The sequence below is a fragment of the Xenopus laevis genome, chromosome 6L, assembly GCF_017654675.1.
Source record: "Xenopus laevis strain J_2021 chromosome 6L, Xenopus_laevis_v10.1, whole genome shotgun sequence".
NCBI lineage: Eukaryota > Metazoa > Chordata > Amphibia > Anura > Pipidae > Xenopus > Xenopus laevis.
In genome coordinates this window covers 83,845,644-83,867,670 of record NC_054381.1, presented here as the reverse complement: position 1 = coordinate 83,867,670, position 22,027 = coordinate 83,845,644, and the positions used below count along the sequence as shown (strand labels likewise).

General features: G+C 36.6%; 1 protein-coding gene across 3 annotated transcripts in view; it reads left to right on the top strand.

The window, feature by feature from the left end:
- cdh12.L (cadherin 12, type 2 (N-cadherin 2) L homeolog) overlaps window positions 1-19,753 on the top strand; it is a 579,800-nt gene extending 560,047 nt beyond the window's left edge. For all 3 annotated transcript variants that reach the window (XM_041566243.1, XM_041566242.1, XM_018266856.2), the window contains 4 exons: window positions 9,605-9,726; window positions 12,985-13,102; window positions 15,190-15,441; window positions 18,096-19,753. In XM_041566243.1, the coding sequence (XP_041422177.1) occupies window positions 9,605-9,726; window positions 12,985-13,102; window positions 15,190-15,441; window positions 18,096-18,592 (989 nt within the window). In that variant the 3' untranslated portion in view covers window positions 18,593-19,753. The remainder of the gene's footprint in view (window positions 1-9,604; window positions 9,727-12,984; window positions 13,103-15,189; window positions 15,442-18,095) is intronic.
- Window positions 19,754-22,027: the final 2,274 nt, after the last annotated feature.

Below are 22,027 nucleotides of genomic sequence, written 5' to 3'. Positions count from 1 at the left end.
GAGAGACTGGGGAGTGTGGAGGGAGGGTGGTGGAAGTCTAGGGGGATTGAGTAGTGTAATGTCCCCTCTGATAGTGTCAATTTTGTTTTTGAAGTGCTCAGCAATATCTTGAGCAGAGACAGATGTGCATGGAGGGGGTGAAGAAGGGAGTTTAGGAGAGTGTTAAAGGTGGAGAAAAGTTGTGCTGGTTTTTTAGAAAGGGAGTTAATGAGTGAAGTAAAGTATGTTTGTTTGGCTTGGAAGAGGCTGGTGTTAAAGGAGCGCAGGGCAGATTTGTAGCTCCAAAAGTCTGATTCTGAACGGGATTTGCGCCAGCGACGCTCAAGTGCACGTGAGTGTCTTTGGAGCGCATTTGTATGAGCAGTATGCCAAGTTTGAAGTGGTTTGGGTCTAGAACGTTTAGTTTTTATAGGAGCAAGCTCCTTACATGAGGGTTGTATTCCTAAAGCAGTATTGCAATTTTGTCGAGCTGTCCAAGGTCAGCAACACCATTAAAATGCAAAAGGAACTGCTAATGAGAATCATACTTTATTTGTGTCTAGTTCAATATTCTTTAGTCTTACAACTGGAGCAGTTTGCTTTCTGATGTTTGCTATAGTTTAACATCCTGCAACCAGGGGGGCGTGGCCAACTGCACGCTGGAGCAGACGCGTCCAGCTTACACTCCTGGGGTCCCACTCCATATTCCCTAAGACCCGCTCACCTTAGTGGCACTACACCCACCGCTAGTGCCGACGCTATTGATCCGCTGCACCTCCCTGCAGAAACAAAGGCTCTATCTGCAGCCGTAACGGAGAAACCCGTGTGGCCTAACTAATCCAGCGCCGCAGGGGGCTCGCGTGTGAGCGCGCCAGAGCCGCGGCCTCGCAGAAGCGGGATCCGTCACCAACATGACCGCTGGGCATTCAGTAAGGTGCGGGGGAGGTCCAAAGACAAGAAGGGGAATACGGTGACACTTGGGGAGCATATCCTAACTCTGCATACGCTAAGAAACGAGTGCTGCTGTTAATTAAGCCTTAGCCACAGGCTGCAAGGAGCCATATAGCATTATAAGGTGCTTGGTCCCACGTAAATCGGTGATCAGTATCACACAGCACTAACTACTGGCGGACACACAAAAGGCCCATGCACACGACAGTAAAGGGCAAGTGGCATTACACCTGGGTTACTGCCTGGCCTACTACTTTGTCAGACCCCAGGGCAATTCCATCATCAGCTGTTTGGCATTATACCCCTGCTTTTACCCTCTGCCAGCAGCCGCTGGAAACCAAGTGGCCAGTCTATATCCCTCTCTCCAATTAAAACTGTCATCCTCCTTGCAGACATTTTAGGCACTGGCCTCAAGTCCAGAGACATTCTGGAGACCCAACTTGCAACAGATACTTATATAGGATGAAAAATGACTCTAACTGCTGATGCAGTGACACATTGATGAGGAGCTGTGTGCATGGGAGCTCTATACATTGAGTGAAGGGCGGCAACAATTGAGGAGGCTCATTAGTACCACTATACATAACCTAACAATATGGGGAAGTCAAAGAAACGCCCATCACCGGTCAAGATGACGGCTTTCTACCCCAAATCAACCTCACAAGCAGGCGAATGCACACCCAGCCAAGATGGCACTGGCTCATGCAGTAGTAGCCCGCCACGTACCAACGAGGACGTAAGTGCGACAGCACATACACTATCTGATACCCACATGCAGCATAATGTAACTCTGCCAATTCTAAAAGATTTACTTACCTCACTCCGTACCGATATCCAAGCGGACTTCAGGAGCACTGTTGCAGAATTACACAGGGAGGTTAAACAGCTGGAGGGACGCACTGACCACCTGGAAAATAAAATGTCAGAACTGGTAAGTTCACACAACGAACTTATAGACTCGCACAGTGAATTGGAAAATGAGGTACAACAACTTACTAACAAATTGGCGGATATAGAAGACAGAAACAGGAGAAACAATATAAGGTTGAGAGGGATATCAGAGGCGGTGAAAGCTGACGACCTAAACCAATACTTAAACAAACTGCTAATGGATATATTACCAGATGAAAAACCTGAGCTATTGCTCATAGATAGAGCGCACAGACTCCCCAAAAACAAAAATGCGCCTCCCAATGCGCCCAGAGAAGTGATCCTACGACTTCACTTTTTCCACATCAAAGAACTAATTCTAAGCACATTCAGGGACAAACAAACACTCCCGGAAGAATATGCCGCACTTCAATGCTTTCCAGACCTTTCAGCCCATACTATGAAAAAACGTAAAGAATTTACGTCAGTTACAACTCTACTGAGAGAAGCTAATATTTCATACAGATGGCTTTTTCCAGTAAAACTGAGAGTGCAATATAAAGACACAGTGGTCATTATAAATTCACCACAACATGGAGAGCAGCTATTGAAACAGTGGCAATTGCTCCAACAACAGGATGTCTCACTGAAGAAATCAACCAAAATGCATAAACTGCAACAAGAATGGCAACCCAGTAGAACCAGCCAACGAAGAACCGCAACCACGCGAGCCACTCAACACCAAGATGACTTGAACGTCAATGATATCACTTGAAACATGTCTCCAAAACACGCTGATCACATAATCATTACGGATGTAGGAAAACACTCGAACACTCAAACACTCTACCTCAACTATCCCAACTAGAAAAACCCTGCACAGCACTCCCTACAGAACGGACACCCCCTCCCCAATACTGGCTTTCCGGTACTACAGCCAGAATTGGCTATTGATCATTCCGAAACACTGGATATCTAGGCAACAGTACCAAAAAGCCACCTTCTACGATACTATGCTTGGTATTGTTGTATATATGTTTGAATATTTCAATGTTTTACTAATGATATCTCTATTACTGTCTTTTCTCACTTTTTTTCAAAGCAAAGCTCCACGGAAAGAGACTCTCACACATGCCTCCAACATACATAAGCATCTCAAAAATCATGTTCTTTATGATTCATGGCGTGAAGCCCATCCGACCGAGAAAGACTTCACACATTACTCTTACCCACATGCAAAATATTCAAGGATAGATTACATCTTCACCGATAAAAATCTACTACAAAGTGTAGACAGTTCCACAATAGGATTGACAACATGGTCAGACCATGCCCCAGTAACAACAATTATCAGCGTGGGGAAACGCACCACAACCTCCGCTCACTGGAGATTAAATGAGTCACTACTCCACAACAAAGAAATTTCCCAGCAATGTGGTAAAATCCTGCAAGAATATTTTGATCTTAACTCAAACGGGGAGGTCTCAAAAGCAACACTTTGGTGCGCACACAAGGCAGTCATTCGTGGACAACTTATCAAAAAAGCCTCCACACTCAAAAGACAAAGAGAAAGGACAAGACAAACTGTAATGAAACAACTACAAGAACTAGAAACCCAAAACAAAGCATGTCCTACCAAAAAAACGGCTAAAGCACTTAGGGATGCAAGGAGTAAATTGCATGAACTAGACTTAATCAAGATAAATCACTGCCTTCAAAGACTTAGAGCAACACACTATACGAGGGGAACAAAGCATCCAAACTGATGGCGAATCTTTTACGGAACAAGCAGACTAGTCAAGCGATTGATCACATAATGAGCAAAGACAACAAGAGAGTTACCAATCCCAAAGGAATAGCTGATACGTTTGTGACATACTACTCATCACTATACAACCTGAAACATGACCATGACACCCATCAACCAGCTAAACAAGACATATGTACCTTTCTCAAGAAAGCAAATTTGCCGCGAATAACCCCAGAACAACTGCATATTCTAAATTCACCTATTCTTCCTAGTGAAATACAGAAAGCCATTTCCCATTCCCCTCAAGGGAAAGCACCAGGTCCAGACGGTCTAACAATCTCCTACTACAAACAATTCCAAACAATTCTGATCCCCCACTTGACTGAACTCTTTAACGACATCATGCAAGGTGGAAGTCTCCCAAATGAGATGCTGAAAGCGACTATAACGACAATTCCTAAACCGGGTAAGACCCCAAACCAGTGCTCAAATTTTTGTCCCATTTCTATACTCAATGGAGACACCAAATTATATGCAAAAGTATTAGCCAACAGACTGAAAGAGATTCTGCCAAACATAATTCATCAAGATCAATCAGGTTTCACTAAAGGTAGGCAAGGAGTTGACAATACCAGAAAAATGTTATCCCTAATAGAGAAAATCACACGCCAGAAGACACCAACATTGATACTTGCACTCGACGCCGAGAAGGCCTTTGATAGGGTTCACTGGCAGCACATGGAAGAAACACTACAAGCATTCTGTTTTCGGGACAAAATACTGCACTCAATATTGAGCCTATATTCCAAACCCTCAGCACAGGTCACAAATATGGGGTTCCTGTCTGACCCCTTTAACATCACCAATGGGACAAGACAGGGTTGTCCTCTATCTCCACTCATATACAATCTGATCTTGGAGCCCTTGGCCAAAATTATTAGGGACACAACTGAAATAACAGGAATCAAAACTCAACGGTCACACTACAAACTCACACTTTTTGCAGATGATATCATTCTGACCTTGACTAACCCGGACCAATCTATCCCAAAACTCTTTCAGATTTTAACAAATTACAGCCAAATATCATACTATAAACTCAACATTAACAAAACGCAAGCTCTACCTATGAATATAACCAAGACCAGAGCGAAAGACCTACAAAAAGCCTACCCGTTTCAGTGGAGACGAGACACGATTACCTATTTAGGAATTGAACTTGGCAACTCTATCATCAAAACCTACGAAAGCAACTATCCAAAAGTTCTAAAGGAAATACAAACGCAATTGGATAAATGGAAACCACTATACATATCCTGGATGGGGAGAATGTCTGCGGTCAAAATGATGTCTTTACCCAAGTTACTATATGTATTTAGAACACTAACGATCACGGTACCAAACTTTTTTTTAAAGCAAGCACAAACTACTCTAGACACATTTATTTGGGGAGGAAACAAGCCAAGACTCAAACGAAATATGATGCAACGTCGACAACAAGAAGGAGGATTTGGTGTCCCTAACATCAAAAACTACTACAAGGCAGCTATCCTCGAACAATTGGCAATGTGGAATCTACCCACAAATCATAAACACTGGCTTGACATAGAGCAGGAGCTAACACATCCTCTAACTCTCCAACAAATGATGTGGACTGAATCACCTATGAAGCTATTAAAAAATAAGACTCTGTATCACACCACAATGACAGCCTTAAGAATATGGAACCATATCAAATCTAACATCCAAATATATGCATTCCCATCAAAACTAATGCCACTCAGAACTCTGGAAACAATGATACCTGATCTGTCCGTGAAAAACTGGGAAAATCTTGGTCTAACAACATTGACACAATTGTTCTCTGCTGATATTTTAAAATCATATACAGACCTGCAAACTGAATTTTGTCTCCCAAAACAGGATCATTACAAATATCTTCAAATCCGCCACCTCCTAAACACATACCAAAAGACCATTCATCGGCAACGTACGCCTTTTGAACAACTATGCTTTCACGCTGCAGGACAAAAAAAAGGCCTATCGAAAGTCTATAAAATAATCTCAACCGACACATCAGAGATGAAACCAACTCATATCCAGAAATGGGAAAAAGACCTTGAGACAACTTTTGCATTACCACAATGGCTACAAGCAGCGAATGCAGCACTTAAATACTTAAAATGCACCAACCACATAGAAAACCAAAGAAAAATACTTTTTAGATGGTACAAAACGCCCTCTGTCCTCAACAAAATGTACCCGGACACCTCAGCCACCTGCTGGAGATGCAAGACAATGGAAGGGACTTTGTTCCATATATGGTGGTCATGCAATTTAATTGCTCCCTTCTGGAGAGAGGTTTCACAATTAATAAATGAAGATACCACTGCCCCAATGGTACTAACTCCATCACTAGCATTATTAAACCATGGATTACAAGATATTCCTATTGACGACAGAAAATTGATTTTTCACATTCTCACCTCAGCCAGGTTACTAATTCCAAGACTGTGGAAAAAGACTGAGATACCTAACAGAGACAGCTTAATTAATCTCACAGACTCTAATCTTGCTTACGAAAAACTTACAGCAATAAGCGTTCAACAATTAACAAAAGAAACCATCACCTACCTTAAATGGCAAAACTGGAAACTCAACTACCATAATGACCAATAGCATTCCAGCAGAGACTTGATTTACCGTGATAACCATGTATGGACTTCCATAGTAGTAGCTCCACCGTCAATGTATTAAATATGCATTAAGGAACATTTCCCCCTCCCCTCTTCCCCCCTCCCTCCCTCTTTCTTTCTCTTCTCTCTCTACGTCTTCCTTCAACTGTTGATTGATTTATTATGATTCTGAAAAACTCAATAAAAAAGTTAAATATTAAAAAAAACATCCTGCAACCAATATTACACATTAATCTCCATTTGTAAAGAGCAAGATGCCTGGTATGTGGCCTGTAGGAAAGCCCTTCATTGTTAAATTCTATTTCATCCATAATAAGAGAACTGTAAGTACAATGGAATGGGCTGAGGAGGGTTTAGGGGACAATAAAGTTGTCAAATAACATAAAAATAACCCATAAAACAACATATTGCACAGTTGGCATACTTTATTATCCTAAAGATTTATCCTAAAGTTAATTAACTAATATGTGTGTCAAAATATGTTGTGTATCTAATGAATTGTGCTGGATTTATTGAGTTCGTCCTGTAATGTCAATGTCATTAAAAAAATAATTAATGTCTACGAGTATGAGGAAGTGCCTATTAAAGCATACGAGTAAGTGCCCCAACTTCGAGGGCAAATTGTTTAAATTCTTTGTTTAAAAATTATAAGAATTTCAGCAGCATACAATTATAAGGATAACAACAGTGGAGGGGCCTGGTATTTTCTAAATAAGGAGTATTCTAAGACAGACATAATCAGATTGACGGCAGGGATGCTAGTTTTTAGCAAGTTGGCGTAGTCTAGGGGGCCGATTCACTAAGGGTCGAATTTCGAAGTAAAAAATACTTCGAAATTCGACCCTCGAATTGAAATCCTTCGACCTCGAATATCGAAGTCGAAGGATTTAGCGCTAAACGTTCGAACGATTAAATCCTTCGAATCGAACGATTCGAAGGATTTTAATCCAACGATCGAAGGAAAATCCTTCGATCAAAAAAAGTTTAGCAAGCCTATGGGGACCTTCCCCATAGGCTAACATTGACTTCGGTAGGTTTTATCTGCCGAAGTAGGGGGTCGAAGTTTTTTTTAAAGGGAAAGTACTTCGACTATCGAATGGTCGAATAGTCAAACGATTTTTCGTTCGAATCGTTCGAATCGAAGTCGAAGGTTGTAGTCGAAGTAGCCCATTCGATGGTCGAAGTACCCAAAAAATACTTCGAAATTCAAAGTATTTTTCATTCGAATCCTTCACTCGAGCTTAGTGAATCGGCCCCCTAGTGTTAATTTGCCCAGTTCCTGCAGTATATTCCCCGCAGTTTATTCCCAGTGAATTATAGGCGATGAAAACATAAACGTTTAGGTATTAGGTATTAGATATTACTCATCTATCCTGTCAAATACAATTACTTAACAAAAAGATGCACATACACATCTTCATAGCACAATAAATGTGTGGAAAGAAAGCTTTCATTATGAAGTACAGTAGCCTGCCTGCACATAGTATAAAACTTCCTGTGGACTTTTATGCCCTACATATTGAAATAAGGACTCAGTTGTTTTAAAAAAAAATCTAACACTCAAAAACACAGCTAATACTTTTTCAACAATTTGTTACTGATCATTTTAAATGTTGATTCTTTTTGTGCTGATACTGTATTCATTAGTAATGCTATTGCTTGCTGTGTGATACAAGCCACAAAAAATACTAACACAAATCTACAACAAATTAAACTGTGTTCCTTAATGTGTTTCTGTGTTGCTCATTGTGCTTTGCTGCAAGGCATCAGGTATATCAGGTATTTACAAACAATGTTTCATCAAATTTGTTTGCAAAAGCAAACACTGCAGTTTTCTGTGAACTTAAGAACTTGTTTTACATTGAGTGCAATGCTACATTTGAGAAAGCCATGACATAAATATTACTTGACAAAAGAATGTATTCTTTCGAGAAAAAACAACTGGAAGGCAAATCTAATGCAAGTCTTCTGACTAAATATTAATGCAATGTTTTGCCTTGGGATGAAGATATTATTGTATATGTCACAAGTTTTAGCACAACTTTGTCAAGTGTTTTACTGGCTTTTTTATAAATAAACTGTACTTGACAGTCTTAGACTAAAATGATTTTAGCTTAAGTAAAATATTCATACTACAGCAGATGGGATCAATTTGTAATGCAATACTATTTCTTTGTGTGTGTTATCAACATTATAGTTTACTTTATTGAAAATATTTGGGTACAGATGGAGTGATGAACTTTGAAACAACCGTGGCAATAATTAGTTACTGTATGTACTGTATGACTTGAGGTTTTCTATATTGAGTAGAGGCAATACATTGTGAAGTACTGTATATAATAATAACTTTTGGGCCCAAATATGTCTAATGGCTACTTGACCAAGATATGGAATTACATTGGACCCCGTACATTCAGTATGGACCCTTGATGTATCATATCTCCCACTTGTACAAAGAATAATCAAAGGAGGTGGGCATTACATGGGCATAGCTAGGAAAGCCACTACCTTTTGTGTCATTCAAAACATGGATGGTATTGATTGTTACAGCACAAATGGTGCTGGGGAGCCGTGTACTTAAATGCCCCTCTGCAATCTGTGTTTTGCTCCTTGCAGTAGATTACATGGTACAGAGCACAGCTTGCACCTACCAAAGGTTGCAAGCAATACCTATATGGACTTGATAAGATGTGATTTTGGACCACTTAGCTCTTCACTATTTTCACCCATACAGTTGGTAAATCAGATCTACTATGTGTGTACAATGGAAAACGAGCAGAGACAGTAATCTGGATCTATAGGGATCTGGGTGCATATGGCTGTGACCACTTTACCAGTCTCATGCTCCTAGTCCATCCTGGTCACATCCACAATCATGCTTCCTGCTCCAACTGCTTCTGAGGCTTGATTTTCAAGAGTGGGGCAAGCAAGAGAACCAGACACAAACTACTGACATTGGATGACTGGACTGCAGGTAATTGGTTGACTGGGAGATTGATATGGACTGCTCGCAAAAATTCTGTGTGAGTTAAAATGTCTGAATGACCCCAGCTGTCATAATAAGCTCATAAGAGCAAGGTAACTATAGAATGGATATTGTATTTATTGCCATTATTGGGAATATTCTTTGCCTAAAGTAAGATATCAATCTATAGGAAACACATTATCAGGAAACAGCCTACTGGTTTCTAAATAAACTAAAAATGTAATTAAACTCTACTGGTTAAACTGAAAGAAGATTGTGGGATATGGTACAGCCATAGTATGCACATCCCATGAGTAGATTTGAAGCCAATGATGATGATAATAATAATTATGAAATGCACCTTATAAAAGTGAAGGTCTGTTTTTTCTATAGGCAATCCTCAGTTGGCCAGCCTAGTGAAAATTATCATAAATGTTTTGGATATCAATGAATTTGCACCAGAAGTATATTTGCCCTATGAGACAAGAGTCTGTGAAAATGCCAAACCAGGACAGGTATCATAATTAGAATTCTCATTTACACAATGCAACAAAAATGTAAAAAAAAAACAATGTACATGTTAATGTCGAAAATGTGCTAAAATACATATATTTGTAGCCTTTAAATGTTGTTTGTATTCTTTCATTAATTTGTTAAAAATTAAAATAATTAAAAATAATTGTACAGCAACTATGAAAATCCTGTTTTCTGATTTCTTTACAATCTTGTTTCTTTACAAACAATGAAAAAAAAAAGAGAAATATAAATAAATGTAATGTTTGTTATTGCATAGAATGTGGCTTTACTAAACAGAATGAAAATAAATAAATAATCATGAACCCTGGAGTGTGAGTCACTAGACTGGGAAGTGTGTTTCTGTATGTACAGTACACACAGATGGACAGGTTTTATTGATAAATCTCCTTCACACAATGTAGAAAGGACACTGTTTTGTTCAATGGGAAAAAGATGAGAAGTAAATCAATGTTTTAAATCATGTGAATGGTACTTAGGATCTCTGTCATCCCATAATATTTAAGAAATATTTAAGTAAATACTCTAGCAGCTTACATGGATAATGTAATGCTGCCAGTTAGTATAACAATTATTCTCTTTGATTAATAAATGGGCTGCATCAATTTAAACTCTGTGCTAGAAACACTGTATGAGAAGATATATGCTTATTTAGTAGCTTAGATGATAGTTGGCTGTATTACTGTATAAGGCCATATAAGATAAGATGAAATGGGGACTGGTGCATTTGGGGCTCACTTGTATGATGTTGATTAAAGGGATACTATCATGGGAAAAAAATGTTTTCAAAATGAATCAGTTAATAGTGCTGCTCCAGCAGAATTCTGCACTGACATCCATTTCTCAAAAGAGCAAACATATTTTTTTATATTTAATTTTTAAATCTGACATGGGCTAGACATATTGTCAATTTCCCAACTGCCCCAAGTCATGTGACTTGTGCTCTGATAAACTTCAATCACTCTTTACTGCTGTGCTGCAAGTTGGAGTGATATCACCCCCCTCCCTTTTCCCCCCAGCAGCCAAACAAAAGAACAATGAGAAGGTAACCAGTTAATAGCTCCCTAACACAAGATAATAGCTGACTGGTACAGATGCAGCCACTTTGGTTTGTGTATTTGACACAGAATAACTAAACACAAATATCCCACTTTCCCATCTAACACAGAAAATTGCGTCACAGCATCCCATCTAATTAAAGCATTCACCATTGTGTGCTTTGGAATGCTAATAAAAAGGTTAAATGCATTAAATGAGTTAAGATGACTTTAGATAACACAGTTTCTTCAATTTATCCCGAGTCATGACGCATTTAACTCACAAATCCAAGTGGCTTCATCTGTAAATTTAATAACAACACTCAAAAGTAAAAACCCATGTCCCACTGAGACACATTCAGTTACATTGAGAAGGAAAAACAGCAGCCTGCCAGAAAGCATTTCTCTCCTAAAGTGCAGGCACAAGTCACATGACCAGGGGCAGCTGGGAAATTGACAAAATGCCTAACCCCATGTCAGATTTCAAAATTGAATATAAAAAAATCTGTTTGCTCTTTTGATAAATGGTTTTCAGTGCAGAATTCTGCTGGAGTAGCACTATTAACTGATGCGTTTTGAAAAAAACATGTTTTCCGATGACAGGATCCCTTTAAGTTGACGTGTGAGAATAATTGTGGTGCCAACTATAACAGAGGATCACAACATAATAGCATAATCCGTTTCTTTTTGTTAAAGTGCTGCATGTGTATTCCTACAGCGCCTTCAATATATGTTGACATATATTGTGTCCATATGACAGTTATTGCACTTTTATAAATATTACTTAGTAGTAATGGCAATGCAGAATTTTTTTCCTTTTACTATTATAATGGGCTCTTATGGTGATGTGCTGTGACAGGGTTATCCCTCCCTCCATTGTAGCCAATGACAGGAGGTGACAGTGGAGATTTTCACAAATGCTTATTTTAGTCCCAATATTGAGGAACTAGAATGATAATCATATAATGAAAATACAATATTTATGGTATCTCAATAGATTAGAAATGCACTGACTCTCTTTTATTTATGTCTTAATTATTAAACATTAATAACTTAATTAACAACACAAACTTAGTTGCAATTTTTTCTATATTGTTATTCATTTCCAAAGGTTGTAACACAATACAAACTATTTAAATATTTTTTTTTATGACTATATACTGTATGTACTATGTTAGAAACCAACCTTTAGTAAATCAATTCCTGTAGGGCCTTCCCTCTATTTATATTATTATTTTTCTATTTTATGACAATAACTGCAGAGTCTATGTAATACAAAGTTTGGAGATTTCCCCAAAACGTATTAAGTACTGTATGCCAGACCTTACCAAGGATATGATAAGGACTGTTGAATAATAATATACTGTTTATAATGGGTGTGAAGATGACTTATGAAAATTACAGTATGTACTAAATAGTTTCCTTTGATGAGTATATACAATAACAAATTTCTTAGCAATTATATATGCTACTTTATTTGAAACAATACGAGTGGTTCCAAATTTCACCATTTAAAAGTATTAACCTTTTGACAGGAAGAGTAGGAGAATACACTTTCTGCTTAAATTTTAGATAGATTCCATCTCCATTGGAAAATTGGTGTTCATGATTTATGCTAAATAACTTGCTATCTGAATGTATCTTACATTTTACATGATATATTAATCTATATATAAATGGCACCAAAAGTTTAACATTTTGCAATATCAACACAATATTGGGTTGAAATTGTATTTAACAAGCATATTTCTCAGCTTTGACTTGTCACTTGTTGATTTTCTAAACTAAGCCCTTTAAGGGGCAGTACAACCCTCAATTATTCAGAGGAACCCAGCTAAACAGAAACATAAATTAACAGCATAAGCAAGGAATGTAACAGATTTATTAACACCATGGCAAAGCTCAATATTAAATACAGACACAGTGTTTAATAGAACAAATCCATTTCCAGAGTACCTGATCCTGTTTGGTTTATTTACAATGTCACATAGACCATAGAAACTCGAATAAAAATACTTTTCAGATTGCATACATATTTCTAAAAGTCTGACTTCTGTAACGCTTTTCCTTTATCTGTGGTGAAAGCTTCCTATATTCAAAGATAAAAATTTCTGATATTTTGAAAAAGCTGCACTAAATTGTATTTATATGAAAAAAAAATTAGAAAATTAGATATATTTGGATGTGTTCATCTGCTTTTAGATCATCCAAATTATTGGTGCCGTTGACAGAGACATGTCACCAGCAGGACAGACTTTTTCCTTCAGACAGCCACCTGATGCTTCTGCAAACTCCAATTTTACTATCCTTGACTACAAAAGTAAGCTTCCAGCTTATATAGATTTTTACATGTGCAATAATCCAATGTAATGGCATTGCAATGGCAGTATTCATTTTATTTAACATTCTAATCTGAATCCGGAGTAAAACTCTAAAATAAATCCACATTTTTATCTATATTAACAATGATTATGTTCCAGATGCCTATGTCAAATGAAAGTTCATTATGACAGAAAGTATACTCAACTGTGATGTATTTTAATGTTGTACAAAAAAAAATCTGTATTTTTTTTTCCTTACTCAATTCCAATATTTTCATGGGGTTGACCTCAAAGCGATACTGACACGTTCCTATAAAAATTATAGGAACTTGTTAGTATCAAGTAAATGCTGCACCCGAAATTGTTCCCCCCAAACCCCCCCCTGCAAAGTTGCCCCTCAGCCCCGCGAACATCAACTGTGGGAGCTGGGGGCGGCTTTGAGGGGAACTATTTAGGGTGAAGCATTTAATTGATACTGACACATTCCTATGATTTTTATAGGAACGTTTCAGTATCACTTTAAATATGTTTTCCTGCTCAAAAAACACACTCCTTGATTCCAGCATGGATGATTGTGTTGTTTGTAGCAGGACGAAAATAGTTGTATTTAGAAATAGTAATGACCAAAACTGTCCCAGGACATTTGCAAAACCGTAAAAAAAAGCAAACCTGTGGTTTCTTTTTTTCAAAGTAAAAACAATTACTCATAGTACATTTCATTATATATATATATATATATATATATATATATATATATATATATATATATATATATATATATATATATATATATATATATATATATATATATTATATATACGTATATATATATATATATATATATATATATATATATATATATATATATATATATATATATGTATATATATGTATATATATATACATATATACAGTGTGTCTTTTGGAACCGTGTAACTGACCCGGTTGAGAAAGAAAAAAGTTATGTGCAAGGTAGCGGGCTGGAGGTGGTTTGGGGGCTTTGCTGTAGGGGCAGGGGGTCGGAAGAGGGGCCCCTAAAACAACATCCTTGGTGGGCCTCGGGCTGACCCTGACCCAACCCTACACCTCATTCCACAGTAAAAAATCCTTTGTAAAGTGCATGGTGCAGTGCAAACAGGCACAAGTTTTCCCTGTACTTCAGCAAGGAATTGATTCCTTGGCAGCATCCACCCACCACTGCTCCCTATATTGAATGTGTACATGATGCATACATTAGTGAGTTGGATGGGAATGCATTCTTGCTTCCTGTCCTGAGCCTTTCGATGCTTATGGCAGGACAGGGTACAAAGTGCAAAAATCTTGGAGGCTTGTACCTGTTATTGCTCCCTGCCTCATCATTTGTAAATGAGGCAGGACTATGATATTTTAAGGATATTGTAATATAAGGAATGTTTGCCTGTTACTGTTATGTGCCAGTTAGTTACTAGAACCATATCAAACATTACACCTTTATTGCATTGCCCCAAGAAGAAATTATTTTACAACCATTTGTTATTAATATTTTTATTATTGTAATTAATCATTGGAATATGAAATAATTCACTAAACCTCTATGCATATAACTTTCCAATAACTGGATCATAAATCATGGATCCCATGTATATGTACAAATGTTTAACTGTAATAGTCATGTGAAGGATTAATTTATATAATGTACTGTGAATGTTATTAGTATATTAGCAAAAAAAAAAAAGTCTTGACTCAATTCACATTTCAACTTCACGAAATCAAAATACTTCACTAGTATGCTGATAATATTCATAAATGATTTTAAATCCATGTTGTAAATGAAATGTTTAAAAATCCATGCGTCATAGTACATTTTCAATTCTTAAGGAAAGGTCAAAAAAGTGAGCGAACCCTGCAGATACCACTAATAATTTTCCTCTAGTGACAGCTCACATTATCATAATTAATTGCCATTACAGAGGTCATAGCTTCACATTTTCACATGAAGAATTTCCTATGTGGGAATGCAGTCCAAAGCCTATGCATATGTTCAAAGTATATAAAGATAAAATGGAAAAAATTATACATGACATTATTAATGTGTTTTGTTTTACAGATAACACAGCTGGGATACAAGCACAAAGGCATGGATACAGCCGTAGAAGGAAAGAATTTTATCTCCTCCCAGTGGTTGTAGAGGACAGCAGTTATCCTATTCAGAGCAGCACAAGCACATTGACTATTAGAGTTTGCAGATGTGATTCTAAAGGTGTTGTTTTGTCTTGCAACGTTGAAGCTATTTTTTTACCAGTAGGGTTAAGCACTGGTGCTTTAATAGCAATCTTACTGTGCATCATTATACTTTTAGGTAAGTTTTCACATTTTATTAGCATGAAACAGCGAGTATAAACTTTTTGCTGTACTTGATGTCACTTCTGATGAATAATAAGATTAAACATAATACAGATGGAGCAAACCTTTGGCTCATTTACATCCGCAAGTGTAATTGTGATACCTGCACTTTCTCAATCAGTTGCATAAAACCCCTTTCATTAAAGGTGCTTGTGTCAAAACGTACTCCTTGCATTTCCATATACTGTAGTTTTGCATTGTGCTCCTCAGAGCTTTGTACCTTTAATTCCAAATCAAGCACTGCTGTGTTCATTGGCTTATGGAAACCCTGGAACTACCATCACCTCCTGACCGGGCTGTAGCTTCAGGGTTCCATACTATCCATAGGCACAGCACACTTGTGCCTAAAAAAATCAAATGCAGATTTCACTTGCATGCCAAACACCAGCAAATTATGTAAGATGGACCCCAGTGCAACTGCATCTGATTTGCAACAAAATGCAGGTGCAGTTACTTTAATTTTGGTAAAACAGACACAATTGTGCCAGGTGCAGTGCAATTGCATCAAGCAAATCATCCCCTTGCAACAACAATGATGCTGAATAGAGGTTTACTGTAAATGTATTAATACATTAAAGGTGTTGTTCAACCTCCAACCCAATCCATTTTTTTTTTATTTTCAGTTGTTTTGAGATTATTGAGCAGAAATAAAGACTTTTTTGCAAATGCTTTCCATCTTTTATTATTTGCCATGTTTCCAAATTTTAAGTTTAAAATTTAGCGGCAAATATATTAAGGTTCAAGTTGTTTTTTCCATGAAAATTCGAGTTTTCAAGTTGTATTGTTTTGTCAAAATTCTCATTTTTGGGGAAAAAATTTAATTGTTCAAGTTTTTTTAAAAAAAAAATAGAATTTTCGAGATTTATTATACCTCGATCCTGGAAACAGCTTGAATCTGAAAATACACTACCTAAAACATGTCAAGGTCATGTAGGAGTCAATGGAAAAGGTCCCTTGAACCATTTCAAAATGTTAACAGTCTGCTTGATGTTTAAGTTTTTTTCAAAGGGTTCAAGTTTTTTTCACGAAAACTGGATTAATTCAAGTTTCTTGGTTTCAGGACTCAAACTCACAGAATCAGTTTTTTCCCATTCGAGTTTTTTCTTAAAAAAGATACCATTCGAGTTTTGAGTTCATTCAAGTTTATTCGAGGTTAAAAAAAAACAAAAAACCTAATTGTTCCTGTCTCAGGTTTCAGTCTGGCAGCTCAGTAATCCTGGTGCAGACAGCAATCCAAAACTCATCTGTTGAAGCAAAAATTGTCAATCCAGGTGGTCAAACACCTTTTCAGCATTGATGCTAAGGAGAATTGCAGAAGCTTTGTTTCTGTTCATGATATCTATCATGTCTTTACATGTGTTATCCCCATCCTATCCAGGTATAATTCTGACCTAATTATGACTCTATGGATTTAACAAACTGGATCAATTGGCCAATATGTTAGTACATTTAAAGGGATACTGCCATGGGAAAACATCAAAACTCATCAGTTAATAGTGCTGCTCCAGCAGAATTCTGCACTGAAATCCATTTTTCAAAAGCGCAAACAGATTTTTTTTTTATATTCAATTTAGAAATCTGACATGGGGCTAGACATATTGTCAGTTTCCCAGGTGCCCCCAGTCATGTGACTTGTGCTCTGATAAACTTCAGTTACTCTTTACTGCAAATTGGAGTGATATCAACCCCCCCCCCGCCTCCTAACAAAAGAACAATGGGAAGGTAACCAGATAGTAACTACCTAACACAAGATAACAGCTCCCTGGTAAATCTAAGAACTACACTCAATAGTAAAAGCCAAGTCCCACTGAGACTGATTCAGTTACATTAAATATATGAGAGATAACAGCCTGCCAGAAAGTAGTTCCATCCTAAAGAGCAGACATAAGTCACATGACTGGGGGCAGCTGGGAAACTGACAATATGTCTAGCCCCATGTCAGATTTCAAAATTGTATATAAAAAAAATCTGTTTGCTCTTTTGAGAAATGGATTTCAGTGCAGACGTCTGCTGGAGTAGCACTATTAACTGATGTGTTTTGAAAAAAACATGTTTTCCCATGACAGTATCCCTTTGAGATATGAGGGCAATGGGTCTACAACTCCCACATTAAATACAGTAGGATCTCATTTTGAAATAATGTATAATAGGTTACAAATGCACTGTGTATAGGTGCTTATGTTAAAAACAAATTAAGCTACAAATGGGAAAATAAATCTGGGCCTAGTGATTTCACGGAATGGAACAATTTTATTGTAGCAAACACCTCAGGATATATTTAATTTCTAAGCTTTATATGGAGATTGTCCAATAGAAAAGTAATTGATTACTCAGGGGTCTGTAGCATAGAATGCTGAGAGCATAGATTATACAGTGGTAGTTCCTACTTTAAAATATACAATATTTCCATTATCAATATTTAGTGAAGTAATCGCTGTTGGGACTCTTTCTACTTTAGACTAGATAGGTGACAATCACACTTATTGTCTTGAAACTTGAAGTGCATTAACCATCCAAAGGTTTTGGCCTTGGTGTTTTATGACAGATTTTTTGAGAGTTTTCTTAATGTCACAGCATTAGGCATCTGCTTACTATTTCTTTTCTTTTTAGTTATAGTTGTACTTTATGTGGCATTACGACGCCAGAAAAAGAAAGATGCCCTAATGACCTCAAAAGAAGATATAAGAGACAATGTCATTCATTATGATGATGAGGGTGGTGGCGAAGAGGACACTCAGGCATTTGACATTGGTGCTCTTAGAAATCCAAAGGTAATAGAAGACCATAAAGTTCGCAGAGACATAAAGCCAGAACATCTTTGTTTGCCTCGTCAAAAGCCACCATCAGAATTTAACACTGACATTAGAGTTTTTATTAACGAGAAGCTACAAGAGCACGATACAGATCTGAATGCACCTCCATATGACTCATTAGCAACATATGCTTATGAAGGAACTGAATCTGTAGCTGAAACTCTAAGTTCAATAGAGTCACAAAGTGTGGAGATGGATCAAGAATATGATTTTCTAAGTGACTGGGGACCTCATTTTAAAAGCTTGGCAGAAATGTTTGGAAAAGAAAATTATAATCTGGACAAAATAACTTAATATTCAGAAAAGAACAATGGCAAACAATTAAAAGCTTTACCTGGACTATGTAAAAAGAACACAAACACAATTTTATATTAAACTATTTATCATTCTTTTTTTTCTGTGTGTGTCACAGAGAGATTGATCCCGAAATGAAAGTGCACACGTTATGCGATTTTCATTAAAACTGAGAAAAACTCAGGTCTATAACATACATTTAAGACATGACAACTGTGGCATCAAGGTGGAAAGAGAGGCAGATTTTTTTCTTAATTCCACTAAAGTGCCTATTGAAACTTTGAGATTTGAAATGCTAGTACTGATGTATGCAATCTAACTAGAATATACATTTTACCTTCCACACATTTTTCCCTTAAATAGAACATTTTATAATGTTTGTTCTGGAAAATCCTACCTGAAAAAAATTCTTACATTAATGTTTGTTGCCACTACAGATGTTATTATTTTCAACACTGAGAAGATTTTATTGATAGATCACACCTCCTATTTGCTTAAAATAAAAATATTTAATATACAGTGGGGAAAAAACAAATAAATATGGAATATGTTTCCATGCCAAAATGTAATCATTACTTGTATTTGAATATTGGTTATTTTAGTTGTGGAAAACCATTCCATCATTTTCAAGGCATGGGTCTAGCTAACATATATATATATAAAAAAATATTTCCAAGTGCTCTATACTGTAGCTAATTATTTTATTTAGCAATTTTCTTCTAATATGGGTATGTGTCTAAAGCATTAAATGTCATACGATTATTCATTAATAGTTATTTTGAACATTGTTTAACCACACTTTTCCTGGATTTACCTTAATTGATTAACCAAAGGTTAAAATTGTAGTTCCCGAAATTGTAGGCCCCCAAAGCCAGCAGCTCCATTAAATTTGAAAATAATTTCCTTATATAATATAACAGCAATAGGACTGAGGGGGATGCTATTTATTTTTTAAAAAAATATTTCTAGTTTTAGTTTTGCTCATTTGAAGAAAAAAAACCTCAAAATTCTTGAATGAGTGTTTTTTTGCAGTGCTAAAATGCAGTGAACTCCCATTCTACCACTTATTGCTTCCTTGAATTGCTGTAAAAACAAAATTAAATAGTTAAGTTGGGTTGAAAAAAGACCATCAAGTTCAAACCCTCCAAATGAAACACACTCACACAGACCCCTCCATACACTCAGATAAACTATATATACCAATTATCTATAATAATTGTCGATTTTAGTATCACAATAGCTTATTATAATATGCTTGTCCAAGAAACCATCCAAGCCTCTCTTAAAAGCATTACCAGAATCAGCAATCACAACCTCCTCCAGCAGGGCATTCCACAAACTCACTGTCCTCACTGTGAAGAACCACCTATGCTGCTTCAAATTAAAGTTATTTTCCTCTAGTCTAAAGGTGTGGCCTTTGATGCGGTGATCCTTTTTATGGGAAATCTATTTGTCTAGAATGCCTTATAATGTACAGAGAAAGCAACCCCACCCTTGACAGCCCACCCTCATAATATAAATCGTCCATCTAGTTTAGTTGCACATTTCTGCACTTTCTCTAGCTCATATATATTCCTCTCAAGGACTGGAGACCAAAACTGCACTGCATACTCCAGGTGAGGCCTTACCAGGGACCTATAAAGAGGCAAAAACATGTTTTCATCCCTTGAGTTAATGCCCTTTTTATGCTGGAATTAGACAACTCATTATGTACAAAAATCCCTAGATCCGTCTCACTTGAGGGAATCGCCCAACACACTGCCATTTAAGTGATACTGACATTAAAAAACTACTTTTTAAAATATGAATGTACATTAAAAGTTACCTATACTGTAGGTCATGCTGATTGTTTTTTGCTAAGAGGTTTGTTTTTGTAAGTGATTGTTACTTGAAGTTCCTAAACCTGACTGTTTTGCCAACATGACTGTCCCATCTCAGCCTCTCAGTTAAAGTTTCTAATGCTAAGGGACTCCTGCTGCAGAAATATGGCAGCCCTATCATAGGCGATCACATGGAATCAGATAGGTAATGTAAAAACATTGGGCAAATACTTTATGGCAAATTATAAGAAGCATGCAAAGTCAATGTTATGGTAGATGTAAAAAAAAAGGTTAAATTTCTGGTGTCAGTATCTCTTTGTCTATAACTTGCATCTATCTACATTGAACCTCATTTTCCAGTTTGCTGCCCAGTTTTCCAATTTAGTCTGCAAAGTGGCAGCATCCTGCATGGAACTTATAGTTCTGCATGATTAAGTATCATCAGCAAAAATAGAAACAGTGCTTTCAATGACCACCTCCAGGTCATCAATAAACATGTTAAAAAGCAAAGGGTCAAGGACAGAGCCCTGTGTTACTCCACTAACAACACTAGTCCAATTAGAAAATATTCCATTTACCAACACTCTTTGTAATCTATCAGACAGTGCTCAAAGTACAAATATGTTCCAGGCCAATTTTAGGCTCTGAAAAATATTCTTGGGTATATTTGAGTGTTTTTTTTCTGCTTTTTTACTCAAATCATGAAATAACTGAAAACTCTGATTTTGATATATTCCCTTTAAGAATAATGTAATAGTAGAAAGCAATTATTTAGTACGCTGAAAAAAAAAATAATAGTGTACATATGGATAGTTGGATAGTCCTTTATTCTATTTAGCACTCAAATTAATTTCTAAATGTCGCTGGCCAAGCAATGAATATGATGCTTGTTTTCTACACCCAAAATACCACAATTCATTTTATTTATTGTGTAACATGAGTGAAACAAAAATAGATTTTAATTAAAATTAAAGCACAATTTTTTTTTCATTTCTTAAACTATATTTCCAAGTCATACAATATAAAATGCAATATACTACTCAGTTATAGTTGATGGTAAGAGCAATAGAAATAAATATTTCCAAGAAATGTTCACATTTATTTTTTTTCCTGAAAGTCTGCTTTTATCGGTCACAATTAAAACGATGTATTCTCCAGCACAGCTCTGCACTTTCACAATAATTTTAATGGAGTTTTGCTTTTAATAATATTTTTCTGCAACAGTGTCTGAATATTTATTTTGAAAATGTCATAAGGTACGTGTGGAAGATGTAACTGATATCCATTAAATTCTGTGTTTCCAAATAAATTTGTCCTCTACATGAGTTCTTGGTTTGGTAAATTGCTAAATCGGCAAAATGTATAACACAGTCATAAAGGATAACACATGAATCTTTAAAAAAGTACATGAAAAAAATGAAATTGGGTAAATAAATCAATGAACTTGCACTCAAAAGTCTTGAGGTATGTAAGTATACAATGACCATTATATTTTTACAATTGACTAATACATTTTTACAATTATAGCTTAGCAGCACTTTGCTTCTTTCGTTGAACTAATTTGCCTCTTTCTCATGCAAGTTTGACAAGCCGTCCAGGGACACAGGTCTAGTAT